General features: G+C 41.3%; 1 protein-coding gene across 3 annotated transcripts in view; it reads left to right on the plus strand.

Moving 5' to 3' along the window:
* LOC142839747 (tomoregulin-2) overlaps positions 1–16,152 on the plus strand; it is a 264,451-nt gene that overhangs the window by 179,679 nt on the left and 68,620 nt on the right. For all 3 annotated transcript variants that reach the window (XM_075956029.1, XM_075956027.1, XM_075956028.1), the window contains 2 exons: positions 9,462–9,610; positions 10,349–10,408. In XM_075956029.1, the coding sequence (XP_075812144.1) occupies positions 9,462–9,610; positions 10,349–10,408 (209 nt within the window). The remainder of the gene's footprint in view (positions 1–9,461; positions 9,611–10,348; positions 10,409–16,152) is intronic.

Consider the following 16,152-nt stretch of genomic DNA (forward strand, 5'->3'; position numbering starts at 1 on the left):
TCTAAGCCACCTCTAGACTCCCTAAATATTATTTTTAAAGGAACTTGCATACAACTGACCTCCAAATTCATAAGCAAAAGTTGAAGAATGAGGTAATCATAAAGGAAAACCACTTGATACGAGCACTGATTGTGCAATTAGTTAATGCCAGCATAATTTAATCAATGCTCCATTACATAAGCGTAAGCGTGGTGACTGTCAGAAAATAACAGGTCCAAAACCACTAAGGATCGATTCCATGAAGATAGATGACAAGGAGATCCCAATACTATCTGACATTCCTGTCTCGACACTTTATCAGTAGCTATTCATACTGAATCATTCATTTTGCACAAATATGTGTGATAGCACACCTGTGCACACTTCTTACCCCTGCTCCTGCTCATTGCTGAGGAATAAAGCCAAGCTAAATAGGCTGCTTGTAGTTTTGTGTCTGCTTTTATTTAAACGCTGGGGATAGAACCCTTGACCGCACGCTCGCAAAGCAAGCATTTTGCCACCGAACCACACCCCAGCCCTCTTTTACTTTTATTTGAGGCAGAGTCTCAAAAATTACTTGGACCCTCTCTATAGATCAGACAGGTCTTGAACTCATGATTTTCCTACTTCAGTCTCCTGCACCTTAGCTAATAGCTTGCATCACCAGGATTGTGAGTCAACTCTCAGCAGGCCTAATGACTAAGTTTACGATCTTAAAACAGTGGTATGTCAAAGCCCTTGTTCTTCCAGAGGACCAGGATTTGATTCCCAGAACCTACAGGGCAGCTGACAACTGTCTTTCAATCCAGTTCCAGAAGATTTGATGCCCTCTTCTGGCCCCACAGGCATCGGTCACATACATAGCACACAGACATATGTGCAAAAAATATACTTAAACAAACAAAATAAATCTAAAAAGAAAAAAGCAGCTGTGTCATCAGATGAGACCACATTGTTCTGGAGGAAAATGATTGTGGCTCTTCGTAGAAGGCAAGATAAAGCAATTAAGCATAGAGGTGGCCAGCACTTGAAACAGTATAGTGGATGGACAATATTTTCAAACTAACAACCTTTGCAAACTGTAGAATCGTAATTCATGTCCTGTTTCTTATCTCTCATGAGTGAAGTCTAAGGGCAGGACATGAACATGTGGTTTTCTTGGAGATCTATGCTTTGCTGAAGTCCAGATGCATGGAGATCCATGCTGTGCACGAGTCCAGATGCATGGAAGTCTATGCTGTGCTGAAGTTCAGTTGCATGGGGATCTGTGCTGTGCAGAAGTCCAGATGCATGGAGATCCATGCTGTGCAGAAGTCCAGATGCATGGAGATGCATGCTGTGCACAAGTCCAGATGCACGTGCTCCTGAGATCTTTTTTACTGGGGCGAAAACATGCCAGAGAGTGGGCTTACCAATACAAACCGGAAATACAGTACTGGCTGAAGTGGGTGGGGTATCCCAGAACTCCGTCTGAACTCTGTCACTCAACATGATATTTAACATGAAGGAGCAAGTGGAGATTTTAGTCTAGCACATTATTAAAATGTAATGCAACTTTTGGTAGTCCAAATTTCTGGGCTATTCATGCATTCTTCCTCTGTGTATATATGACCATCCAAGCAGAGCAGCCATACTTCCGGTGACCACAGTCATCGCTGGTCATGACCCATCCAGGAAGAGCAGCCACACTTCCGGTGACCAAAGTCACCTCTGGTTTTGAAATGTTTTCTAGCTTAATGGGTAAGAGCACGCACACGATGCTAATGAAGCATTTTGCTCCAAGATATTTTTAAAAATGTACATGAGGAAGAGGAATTGTTTACTTTGATTATTTTAAGATGTAAATGCAGCTGCTTCGGAGTGGAAAAATAATAATCTAGAAGAGGGGTGTGACTGTAAACCATGACAACAGACGGAGAGCTAACTTCTGCTCTAGCTCGATCTTACCCGTGGAGGAGGGGTGTGGGAAGGCTTCCTATGACGAGACCCACCTTTGACCCTAAAGCATTCTCATTGATTAAGTGCCAGTTGACACCGGGTTTTGTTTCAGCCTTTTTCCAAGAGTCATGCTGAGTGTAGAATAAATGAATCTTACATAGTTACGATTGTTTTTCTGATGTTACTATTATAGGAGAACTTGGTTTTTTTTTCTTTGCCACCATGACAAAGACATGGGGGGACAAAGCCATCTTGTCACACAGGTCAAGATCTTCTCTGTACCTGCCTGTCCCTCTGAGTTTCCAATTTTGATAACAATCTGGGACGGTAAAGAAAGCAGGGAGAACAGATCAGGAAGGACATTGTGGTCATATTTGTTCCTTAATACGGCACTCTGCTGTGCCTTAAGTAGCGACCCTCTCAGCCTATCGATTGTCCCCTTTCTTCTATATAACAAATGCATCACTGCCCGGCTTTCTGTCCTTGTCCCTCTACATCACAGTGCCTTCTTGTTAGTGCTTCTGCCTTGTAATCTATTGTGGTCTGGTAATCATTATCCTTTGGAAGCACAGCTTCGATCACAATGACCTTCTCCTCACCCTGGGCTCGAAAAGCTTTCAAGGCTCACCCTGGCCCAGAAGATGAAGGCCACTCCTTGGGACCGAATGAAGCTCCCTTTCAATCTGTCTAGATTGTTGTCATCGCCTTTCGGTGGAGAGAGTTCACTCCCATCAGACAGATGGACTCGTTGTCTTCCGGCACACAAGGCAGCCACCTTGTACCTGCTTCCCTGAGTCGTTCTGCCCACACCCTTTCCCCATCTAACTGCTACCTCTATCTTCTTAGGCATTTCACCTTCTGCCTCTTCCTCTCGGTAGTGTGAAGGCTGAGGATGAGGATGAGGTTAAAACAAGGAGCCAGGCACAGGGAAATGCCCTAGCCCCTTCCTGACACTTTTCTCTCCTTTCTCAGAGGTTGATCTTGGTTTACTTGGAGAACCGGTTCTGCTGGATGCTCCATGATTTTTTTTTTTTTTGAATCAGACTATTTAACCACCCATTTCTGTGCCTGAGTATCTGGATAATGTGTCTGTCATATGGAGAAAATGTGTTCAAAGTCTCTCGCTGTGTAGTATACACCAAACAAGACGAAACCCTTTATGATAGGATGAAGAAGAAAGAAAAGGCTATGTGGAAGTTGCTGTTGCTAAGATTACTCGGTGGGTGATCTCACACTGTCTTGGACTGGAATGACTTGAGTCTCTCCCCAAATGCTGCTTGGGGAGCCCCTAGCTCACATTGACTCTTATACACATCGGCTTTGGGAGATGCCTGGGTAGCCTTGAAAAACAGATGAGGATATCTCATCCAATCAGAACTGCAAGGCCGCCCACCAGAACTGCCCATAGCCTCGTATCTGGTTTCCTGGATCTCATACCAGAACTGTCAGAACCTATGGGCTGCAGCCCAGTTACCCAGGCCTCTGAACTATTCTACACCACAGTGATCTGCATGCAGGTTTAGGAGTCCTGCTTAGGAAGGCAAAGTCAACGATGGTAACTGTGTGTTGTGAAATTATAATTTCTCAGAACCTTTAGTAAGGAATGTATGCATTATTACTCTATTTAATCTCTACAATGCTGCATTCACTTGGTTGTCCCAGGTGCTTGAAGAAGTTAAACAACTTGCTTAATCCCACGCTGCTAACAGGTAATCAAGCCTACGTACAAGGCAGGCCTGATGCCAAATCCCAAGCTTTCATCACAGGCTCTACCGAACTTCATTCCATTGAGCAGACTATGTGTGGCCGTCTATCTCTTTCTAGGCAATAATTCCTTATATTGAACATGAGATTCTGTTTGGGAAAGCTCTGGCAGCTCCTCTGAGAGGGATTCTTCAGCTCAGTATCCAGACAATTTTCCTGGTCTCATCAGTGAGTCACAATATACTAAGAACTTCCCTGTAGGATCTCAACTTCTATGGCTCTTGATCTCCGTACAAAATTATGTAAATAAGCCTTTTCCATATTGTATACATACATAAATGTGTGTGTGTGTGTGTGTGTGTGTGTGTGTGTGTGTGTTGGAGAGATGGCTCAGCAGTTAAGAGCACTGGCTGCTCTTCCAGAGGTCCCAGTTTCAGTTCCCAGCACCCACATGGCAGCTTGCAACTGTCTGTCAATCTAGTCTTAGGGGAGTCAACACCCTTTTCTCTCCTCTCAGTCATGTGAAGCACGCATGTAGTGCGCAGACGTACATTCAAGGCAAAATACCCATGTACATAAAACAGATGAGAGAGCCACATCACAGCACCAGGCTGAGCTCTGGGAGTCTGGATGAAGAGAGGGAGGGAGGTTTATATGAGCAAGGAGTGTCAACGTCATGGCGGGCAACCCACAGAGACAGTTGACTCTAACTTGTGAGAGCTCACAGACTCTAGAATGACAGCTGGGGACCCTGCAAGGGACAGAATCAGGCCCTCTGCCTGTGGGCCACAGTTTTGTAGCCCGATCTGTTTGTGGGACCCCTGGCAGTGGGACCTATCCCTAGTGAAAGAGCTGACGTTTTGAAACTCCCTTCCGTGTGGTGGGATGCCTTGCTCAGCCTTGATGCTTCAGCTGAATCTGCCTGGCTTTGTTGACTCCCTGTGGTTGGCATTACACTTTCTGAGGAGTAGCTGGGGGTAGGTCAATGGAAGGTGCAGGATGGGGAGGAGGGAAGGGAGAGGGAACTGTGATTGGAATGTAAAATATACCTTACCACCTTTTAAAATTCCAGTGCATCCTGGGTAATGATTATGGACACGCATGTTGCTCCTTTCTGTAGGTTTTAAACTAAAGGGTTGCCATGACCACAAGAGGAAAGCATCACATAAGTGGCACTGTGCCAGGCCTACCGGGTTTGATCTCAGTTGACATTTTTCCTGCCCTTCATTTAGACAGTTTACTCTTCTAGAACATTTTCACATTTCTTTCCTCGTTTTTTCCCCTCCGCCGTTCAGAGTCCATTCCTACACGGAAGTTTCTTCACAGATAAAATACTTATAATCAAGTTCCATCAAAAGGAAAAGTGAGAGTTAATGGGTAAATGGATTTAAAGGATCACAGGAGTCTCCAACGAGAGGTACATGCTGTTTTACTGTTATTAATGTAATGCGCCCATCCATTACAGCGAGCACAGACAGAGGCGCTGGCCTCTTTTATAGGCCAGGCCTGAGAGCATCTGTTTCATAACCCTGGAGACAGAGCGGCTTGGGGGAAACAAACCACAAGGCCCCACTACCTGCTCTACGACTGGGTCCTTTAAAAGTGGACTGGGAACGTTAGACGGTCACGGAGCCAAGGACCTTGAGAAAGCAATGTGTCAGCCATGTTTAATAGATGAAACCGAATCTAGTGAAATTAGAAGGCAGCCACAAACCAGACGCATGAATAAGTAATCTGCGCCTTGGCAGGGTTTACTTCCTCACACTTAGGCGGATGACAGGCGTTCCTAAAGACACGGAACGACCATTTAACTCACTGCGGATCATCCTTACAATGGTCATTTTCGTAAGGCAGCGGACTAAATTAATGTCGAACCTCCCAAATATTCATGAGTCGATGATAAATGTACGCCAGTCATCTTAGGTACCACTTTTCATTTCTTATGCTTTGGGCTTGGAGCATCGCATGGGCTTTTGCCTCTTCCCTGTGACTCAGGGAGCGAGGTTTTCCATCCCTGTTCATTGTTTGAGGAGGGTAGTTGTACTGAAAGACCCCCTGAAATGATTGTTTTGGATCCAGTAAAGGCTGATCCCCTTTCTTTGTAGCTTGGACGAAAAGAGATCTCTGTAATCGCAGTGTCAAAATGTCAAGAGACTGAGATATACTGAGGGGAAAAAAGGGGAAGAAAAGGAAAGAAGAGAAAACAAAACAAAACAAAAAGCCCTTAAAGGCAGGCAGGCAGGACTCAGCCTTACAAATCCCTGGCTTGCATACAGTGCTGGTGACACGCTGTAATTAGCTAGTTACTCCTCTCAGAATGAATAATAATGCAATTGTTTGCTAAAAGCAGTGAAGAGGGAGAGTCTCTGTTTTTTGAAAATGAGTGTCTTCCACTTTTGTATAAAGAATTTAAAAAACGAGATTTATTTGCATAAGCTGCTAAAGCCAGGGACCTGCGACTTCACTGTTAGCCTATACAATTCCCACCTTACCAGAGCCTTTATCTGTTTTCCAGGTTTGGAGCTAGCAATAAACCGCCAAACTACAACCGTGTTCACATTCTCTCGATAGCCAAATACCAAGCTATCCCCAAATATCACAAGATATAAACAGCGTTAGGCTGGTTAAAGCCCCTCCTATCTCAAGTGGACACTTATGCCTCTGAGACCCTGAAGACTCATACGCTTTTGTCTTCGCTCGTGGAAAGACAAATGAGGGTGGGATCCTGAGTTCTTCTGGACCCTTCTCAGTGGCTTCATGTGGGTCCCACAGCACGGTTCGGTCCAGCTCCGTTAGTTTATCTCTAGTTCTGGCCAATAAAAACTCTCAAAACCAAGGTATTAGGGACAGAACAGCAAAAACCAGGTCCAGGGACAGTTTTGCTATGATTAGTGGTAAAACTGAAGACGCACTGGGACCACGCATCCCTACAAGCGGGAATCTTGAGCTAGGAAAATGGAGGAGGAAGGAACAATTTCTTCACATTGGAATTGTATCATTTATTGATGAAAAAGCGGGATGACCTCAGGTTGGATCAGCTAGAATAACGGACAGTCCATTAAATGGAAGAACATGGTGCTTTGGGGTTTCTTACATGAATTGCTAGCAGGCTCTTCTAAGCTCGTTGCAGTGGTATGTTACACACGGCAAGCTGGGTCTGTATGAACTTACCCACCATTCCTACCTTCCTTTACTGGTCCCCCTCGCTGGTCTCATTTCCTCTCCGGTTTCCAGCCCTTTTAATTTAGCACGTCTCTGGATTTTTTTCTCATCAGTGTTAGCATCCAAACACGATGATCGTAGTCTTGAACTCCTCCCAGGTCCAGCTAGCCATTCCCTCTGTAATTCATTCAACAGGTTTTGTTTTGTTTTGTTTTTTGAAGATTTGCTCTAACACACTGTGCTGTATACTGGAAATTCAAAGCTAAGTAGGATACCTTGATCCCAAAAAGGCTAAAGAAGAATATAAATACAAAATAAAACTATAGAACCGCAGCGAGCCCCTGGATATGCTGCCGTGAGGTGGATCTGAGCCTCCCACAGTCGGGTTCATTTTTGTTAAGACTCAAAGTCATACTATGCCGTGAATATAAATTTGCAAGATTCTCCTCTAAAATTTTTGAAGAAGAAACTCGGGAAAGACGCTAAAGCACTCCAACTTTTACACACACACACACACACACACACACACACACACACACAGAGAGAGAGAGAGAGAGAGAGAGAGAGAGCTCAGTTGATTCCAGTGACCTCTATGTTTTCACAGGGTTACGTGACTATATTAATGCTTATGTTTAGATTTAGCCAAATTTATTCACGGCGTTTTAAATATATGACATGCTGAATAACCGGTGCTTTAAGTTTTAAGATTAATTCAACCCGCATTAGATTTGTTATTATTTATCCTGACACCTAGCGTTGGCTCCCAATGTCTCAAAAGCATCCGTCAACAATCGGTGCCAATATTCCAAAGAGTTTGGATCTTGCTTGGTCAGACAAAGATTAAAAGTCAATATAAACTCAACACATTGTGATAAGTAGCCCAGGGGTAGACGCAGCATTGTGCTTTAAACCCGGCACATGCAAAGCCTCTCTTCTATCAGTAATGACATGAATGCGCATCTGTCTTTGTTCCCCTTGAACTTCAATTTGCAGAACCGTGCAGCCTCTGGCGTCAGGCTGCCCAAATGGAAAAATCATATCCTTCTGCTTATAATCAACGTGGCTTCCTCAAGACTCAATTTTCTTACCTATTCGATGGAGATAGTAACAGTGGCTACCTTTCTTTGAAAGCATAAAGGACTTACCTCATTCATTACATTTGTTTACCAACATGTAGTTATTGAAAGCCGATATGCCTAAAACACTTAGCAAAAAATGAAGATAATTCGGTCATTATAAAAGGAGAACGTAATAGAAATTCAGAGAAAGGTCTTAGGACCCTGCCTGTTGTGGTCATTTCTGAAACTCGCAGGTTTAGATAGACAAGATACAGTAAACAATGATTATAGAATCAGAGATTACTAATCTAATGGAAACATTGACATTAGATCCTCTCAGTTTTCTTCCTCCTCGTACTTCACAGGCCCCGAGCCACTTTAACACGTCTCGGTGGCAGCTCCCACAAAACCAAGGATAAATGACTAGGAAAGCAGCTCATTTGGTAAAGTTCTTTCCTCCCATGCAATCAAGCCCTTGATTTCATTATGACACCACATAAAATGGGAAATGGTGGTACACGCCTCTAATTTCACACTTGAAAAGAAGAGACAGGAGAATCAGAAATTTGGGGACATGGCTATCTAGTGATATCTAGGCCAGCCTGGACTTCCCAAGACCCTGTCTCTAAGAAGGAGGAAGAGGGAGAGAGAGAGAGAGAGAGAGAGAGAGAGAGAGAGAGAGAGAGAGAGAGAGAGAGAATCACTGTGTAGGCACTGGGTCCTCCACCAGAGCAGCAAGTGCTCTTAACCAAACTGCAATATCCCCCCTCAAAACAAAGTAGATCATAAAACAGAATTAAGAGAACAGCGAAAATGATTTTATAAAGTCTGTTTTACAATATTTGATTGCAGTTTAGGGGAAAATTTAGAATTAAATTTTCTTTAATTCACCAGATGTTTCTTTAGCCTCTAAGGGGGAAAAAAATAAGTGAAAGCCATGAGCAGCGACCAATTTGAAAGTGTCACTTTATTATGTAAAATAAGAGCTAAAAATAGAAGGCGTATACCTTGGGAAGGGATCTTGGGATGTGTTGAGTGAAACCTGAGAATCCCATGCAATTCTGTGTAAATACTGTTTATAGGGTGTGGGGCTTTCTGAGAGGCTATCTACACCTGCCTCTTCCATCTCAAAGGGTTTTCGTGGCACTCTCAAAGGGTTGAGGGCCACTAAAGGTTCTCATTTGCTACATTTCATGCCTATTCTCCCTTAGACGGAGAAATACCTCTACTGATGGCATTCCACATAATGTGCTTGGTTACTTTCTGTTTTACTGGCCCTTGGGACATTTTTTTCCCGTACTCCCACCATTTAGCCAGTCCATGAAGAAGTACCGCAGGGTGTTCCCACAACTTCCAAAGCAGTTCTGATGCAGTATCCTTGTCTGAATTCTTTAAGCAACCTGGCGAGATTTATGCACGTTTATTTCGATTCACTACTAGGTCCTCTGGATTATTTATTATTAGGTCGGTGTTAACATTTTCATCTCAGAAAACTGCCAGAACTTCTCTGCAAGAGGACGATTTGATTCTCTTGCATTTAGTCCAAGCTAGCCCTTCTCCCATTTGTATCGTGGTAATACCACTATTGACGTCCTACATCTTATTTCTCTCTTCCTTTAGGTGTGTATGCAACATTGACTGTTCTCAAACCAACTTCAACCCCCTCTGTGCTTCTGACGGGAAGTCTTATGATAATGCATGTCAAATCAAAGAAGCATCATGTCAGAAACAGGAGAAAATTGAAGTCATGTCTCTGGGTCGATGTCAAGGTACTGTTCGGAGCAAAATTTCATCTCAAAGAATGTTTTTAGTCTCTGTGCAGAAATGAAAAAGTGAAGATAGCTCCTTATTAGGGAGCTATTTCCTATCCGAAAGACAGTTCTGATTCACGATGGATCGCGTAGTCAGCTGTAGAATTTGTGTTGATCATAGGTGTTTGAGGGCCCATAAGAAAGAGTGCATGTCTTTTTCAGTATAATGGGACAGTACTGTCACAATGCCATGAACAGGAGTCAATATTCAGAAGATCACAGTCATTCTCCTGGCAAAAGCTAATGAGAAAGTCTGGTCAGGAATTTAAGAATTGATTAGGAACATTGGAGTTAAATTGAATCACTCCTTTTATAGATGGATTCAGTAGAAATATATTAAGTACCTCCTTAAAAGCGGAATATAGTCAAATTTTCTGTTTTGTTATTCAGAGGAAATGGCTTAGGGAGCTTGGACTTGTTTTTCTTTTATTGAATGTATCTATCTCAGCTACAGTTCTGTCCCAAACTTCAGAAAGATGACTCTGTTCTGTTATTCTCACAAACATGCCTGTGCATTGAAAGTCTGCCTCCATTCAGAGTGCTCTAGAACATAACTGAGGTTCCGTTATTGCTGGTGGTGGTGAGGGAAACAACAGAGCTCACCCGCAATGAAGCGATGAAGATACTGTGGGAAACGTAAATTTGATAGATACGTGGGAAATGGTTAACCGGCTCTTGTTGTTAATTTCTTACTAGATAACACAACTGCAACCACTAAATCTGAAGATGGGCATTATGCAAGAACAGATTATGCAGGTTCGTAAACTTTCCTCCTAGTAAAATGTGAGCCTTTGTGTGACAGTCTTCCACTGTCTACCGTTTGTCTTAACCCGAGCGCCGTATCCCCCTATCGTCTTAGTGCAGGCTTTAAATGGGCAGGAACACTTTCTTTGACGCAAATAAGACGCACTTTTCTCTTGCCAGAGTTAAAGCAACTGTCAAAGATGTCAGTGAGATAGCGTTAAGTTGTTTTGACAGGTGCAAATGGTACAAATGACAAAACATTGATCAAATTAATGGGCATCCCTGGAAATTAATGCGAGCTTTGGCAGTATATTTTAACAGAGGCAAAGACTCTTGTTTGAATTCTCTTAAAAGTCAACCGTCGAAAGCTTGCTGGTCTCTGAGAAGAAAGACACCTACAAGCCCTGACACAAGTCACTTCTGTCTACACGCAGAACTAAAATGGGTGCATAATTGATTTTTTTTAAAGTAACTAGCATGTTTCATTTATTTAGATTCCAGAATGCAGTTTCTCAGACCTGCAAAGTCATGATCAACTTTATGTGAAAACATAAATCTCATTCAGTAACTATGGAATTTATTTTGAGTAATAAAAAATGCTACCTAATTTACTTCTCCTACAGTGAGAAATGACTGTTGGAGATATATAATTGGCATTTTAGCAGATGCCTGTGATTTATGGGAATTTAAGGTAAAATAATGAGAATAAAAGTTTTGAGCTTGGTAAAAGTATTCAAGGAATACTTACTTACTTGTTTGTTTGTTTGTGCTGAGTTGAGGCAGAATCTTTCTATGTGGTTCTTGCTGTTCTGGAACTCACAGAGAACTCCCTGCTTCTGCCACCCGAGTGCTGGGATTAAAGATGGGCACCACCATGCCCAGCTTCAAGGGATTTTTATACAGAAGTTTTTGTTTAGCTACTGAACATTTGTAATCGATGTTATAACTAAGATTCAGACTCAAACTATTGCTTCTTGTCCTTCAAAATATGCACCAGCATTCACCCTTCTATTTTTATTTTTCCATTTCATTTTGTGATAATTAGCATTATAACATAAACAAATACCTGGTGATAGTTTAATTACTTGCTCAGATCAGAATGTAAGCATAAGAGTTTTTTAACTTTTGCATATTTTACCTTAACGTTTTCAACATCTAGAGAAGACTGCATATTCTAAAAGCCTGAGACGATCAGTTGTGCAATGGATTATATATGTACATCATAACCATCCCCAAAGCACGACTAGAGATATTAATAGATGCTCCTTGCAAAGAAGATACTAGTATTCAGTATGTTTAGGGAGTGTTATGATAAACAATTGACCTTCTCCCGGCACTCCTCTCTGCTCTTGCTTCCGTTATACAATCTTTATAAATATACATGTTTTATGTAAAATCATCTCTCAGAGAATAGGTTCTGGGATTCATTCCAGCCCTTTACAAATATCAGAACCTGAGGATACTGCAGTCGCTTATATAAAGTGAAGGGAAATTTTCATATTACCTATGCCCATCTTTTTCCTATGTCTTAAAATAATCTCTAGATAATTTATAATACTTAATACAATGTAAAGTCTATGAAAACAGTGGTGATATTGCATTGCTTAAGGAATGATGTTTCTTTTTAAATTCTCTGTACATATTCTAGAAGACACAACTACCTTACATATATTTTTGGTTCCACAGTTAGTTGAATCTGTGAAAATAGAGTTCATGGATGTGGAGGGCCATTTTATTTTCCTTTTTAGTTGTGATTTCTAATGTGTGAAATTTCACAGACATGCAGGTAATATGATACCACAAATCCTTGTGTAATTGCCTTTACCCACCTGTAACATCAAGTCGTGAGTACATCCCAGTTCTCATTCCCTTCTTCCATAATAGATGCAAGAAAATGCCAGAAATCACAACTTAATTCATAATTTATCACACATGTAAAATTTCTTTTTAAAAAAATCACAGTACTACAGCCATCTTTTTAAATACGTATGATCTCTTATAGTATACAGCATTCATCAGAAGTCTTGAAAAATAGTACATTTTGTAAAACATTTATCAGGACAAGTGTTCCCAAAAGTACACCATCCAGATATGCTGATCTATAGACACTTATCAAAAGTAATAAAATATGATAGTGGAAATTAGTATCTGAGAGTATATATGCTCTAAGATTTAAATAGATCCAAAAATGAATATTCTACGTATTGAAAACAGCTATCTTATAATATTATCAGCGACTTGCCCTTGTAATAACTTTATACCACCTGGGAAAACTCGTTCATTTGAAAAAAACTCTTCAAAAATGATGTCTCTTATGACTGTCTTCTTTCATGAATCGTCCACCATTGGACGGATGAGAAATCAAGTCTTGCCCTGAGGATTCTCATCCTCAGCAAGGGACCCTTGAGGTTTGCCAGCATCCTGTGCAATGTCTATGCCTGTCCATGGCTGTCCCAGCAAATACCAGCATAGAGCTCGCCAGCCTCGCCATCTCTTAGATTGCACATAACAATTCAACTTCAAGGAAGGGCAGAAGGTTGGATTTCTACCCCAAATATATACATATTTGACTTCAGTGAACCTATGTTGTTACCACTATTTTAGTTCATTTTTGTTTTTTTTATTTTCAATAATATATTTTATCCTTTCTCTGCTCTGGAAGTGTTTGTGCATTTAAACACTATGTTTTGAACTTACCATTCACCATTACCTGCCCTCCCCCCATCTCTCCCAGTAACCTCTGCCCCATCATCCTCCCGAGTTCACATCCTCCATTTGTTCTTCTTCTTAATAACCCTTGAGTCCAGCTGTTGATGGTGGTTGAGGAAGGAAGAGGAGCGCTCCTTGGGGATAAGACCTGGGTTTCCCATGCCCCGACAATGGCCCCACACCTCAGTGCATGTGGGTTGCACAAATTTTTTCCATCTTAATGTCATCTCTTCAACGGACACGGGAAGGAAAGAGAACATTTCCAAGCAGAAATGATCAGGTCGGACAGCGTGCTCCAGATTTTTCTAGTTTGACAACAGATCAACCTACTAAATCGTGTAATGTTTGAGGGGCAGCGAGGTGTCTGATCGGGCAAAGGCCTTTGCTGCTTAATCTAATGAGTGTGATCACCAGGACCCGTCAGGGAGAGGAGAGAACATAATCCTGCACATTCCCCTCTAACTCGAAACTGAACACACATATGCAGATGCAGAAATACAGTTGTGCACACAAAATAAAGAAAAATGCAAACATGTTAAAGGTTATGATTCAACATACATGCTTTTTCAAATCCAAATAAAAGATAGCAACAAAAATGTTAATGGTAGCTAGTAACCCATAGTGAACTGCAAACCTAATACTCTAAACCTTTCTAGAACGTACTTCAGCTACATGTGATATTCATGCATGGTCTTCTTGAGATATAGTGCGTTCGAAATTATTTCAATGAATGTGTTTCTCAACTTTCCCAAACTTCTGGTAGGATTTTTGTTTTCCCAAGTTTTGGCACACAGAGTTTGGAAAACGTGAAAGAGTCCAGTGGAGAATCAGTGTGTTATTGTCCTGGTGATTTCTATTCCACATGTTCTAAACTCTCCAGAGAGGGAAAACAGGAACTGAGTGACTCACATGCCTAGAAGTCTGCTCTCTGCTCCCAATTCATTTGATGTCACAGCAACTTCCCTTGTTAAACAAATGTCTACGGGCTCTCCCACCAGAAGGAAGCAGCAATTGTCATCCACTCATTTTTCCAGATGTGACATTAGTGCTGTACCCCTCTCATTCTGAGCACAATTTAAGAGCTGTTAATGCACTTCTGTTAACTACAGAAGTGGCTATTTTCTTACAAGAAAGCCTAACGCTCAAAATAAATTTGTTAAACCTCCTCTGTAATAGCATCCAAAAGAAAGACTTCTGCCAAGACCAACGGAAACTGAATTACCATTTTGGATTTAAAACAAACAAAAAAAGGAATGAAAAGAATATTATCTAAAGCTAAGCTAGCATGTGCAGGAGGCTAGAACGTGTCTACTGTGCACAGAGACGTGAATCCATGCTCCTCAGAGGCACAAAAGCGTAGTCAGCACCAGAAAGCTGGCCACAGTTCCAGTGTATTCCAGGCAGAATCTCTCTCTGTTTGGGTTGTCTGTGGTCACCTTCCTTTCTTCTCTCTTTAATGAGAACACATGCATTTCTGAGTCTTTAATCTAAGGCTTTGTATCTCTGTCTTCCAGGCCAAGTGACAAGTCCCTGCCCTAGATATCATTCATACCTAGGTATGATACATAGATAGGTGGATGGATAGATAGATAGATAGATAGATAGATAGATAGATAGATAGATAGGTGATAGATAGATAGATAATGGATGGATAGACAGATAGATAGATAGATAGATAGATAGATAGATAGATAGATAGATAATAGATGGATGGATAGATAGATAGGTGATAGATAGATAGATAGATAGATAGATAGATAGATAGATAGATAGATAGATGATAGATAAATAGATGATGGATGGATGGATAGATAGATAGATGATAGATAGATGATAGATGGATGGATAGATAGATAGATAGATAGATAGATAGATAGATAGATAGATAGATAGATAGATAGATAGATAGATACCTAGATATCATACCATTCTTCCCCATCAGCCCACGTCTTAAGCTTAGATTCAGGTCTGACTTTTCTCTGCAGAGGCAGAGACACACATTTTCTATATCACAAGCCTAGGGCTTTCTGGCCTTCCCAGATGCTGATATTAAACTTCCCTGGTGAACTTTTAAGATGGTGTACTGCACGTATGTGTGTATGGATATATTTATCCTCACCGAGTTGTGCTCTGAAAGGGAAGTGGATTTTGAAAACTGTGCTCCTCCATGTCTGATGTATATCAATATCTGTGTCTCCTCATGGATTCCTCTCCTGCTAAGAGTCTGGGAAAGCATCCGAAAACATGGCTACATATTTTTCCCAGTGTACTTAATTTTATAGCTTGTTAGATCTTCAAAGAGACATAAATTTCAACTACTTTACTTTTTATAATCGAGAAAATAAAATGTATTTTCTTTTATGGCATCCTATGCCAGCTTCCAAAAAGGATTTGTGGTGTTTTCATAATTAAACTACAGTCAATGAGAGTGTTTAAACAGAGATTGAAAACATAAAGAACAGAACTGTTAGGGAACAGAAGTATACTCAAAGCATGGTTACTATAGTCACAACACTTGGCCCTGAGCTTCCTTGCATCCTATACGAGAAAGGAATTATGATTGAGACTGTTTATCCAGAAATGGTCCCGAAGTCCCTCTCTGTAGCAATGCTGTCCAAGGCTCCACAAAGGCAACTCTTCTGATAAGAAGAACCTGGGATGGAAATGGATGGAAAATAATTCCAGAGGCCAAAGAGAAACTGTACTTTGCTAAATTATATAGGAAGTATTTAGCACAGACCTTTTTTAGAAACCATGACTAGAAAATAAAAATGCATAGAGTCCTCAACAGCGATATTTATAAAATATCCCAAGAGACTTTCTGCATGGCTGAGGGTTTTAAAATGACTTGTAATAAAATTTTAGGGCATAGTCTTAGTTAAGGTCTCTATTGCCATGACCGTGGCAACTCTTATAAGGAGAAGCATTTTGAGCTGACAGCTTACATTTCGGAGGTTCGGTCCATTACCACCATGGTGGGGAGCATGGCAGTATGCAGGCAAACCTGATACCAGAGAAGGAGCTGCTACGTGTTGAGAATCAGGCCA

This window comes from Microtus pennsylvanicus, chromosome 22 (genome assembly GCF_037038515.1).
Source record: "Microtus pennsylvanicus isolate mMicPen1 chromosome 22, mMicPen1.hap1, whole genome shotgun sequence".
In the NCBI taxonomy this organism is placed as follows: Eukaryota; Metazoa; Chordata; class Mammalia; order Rodentia; family Cricetidae; genus Microtus; species Microtus pennsylvanicus.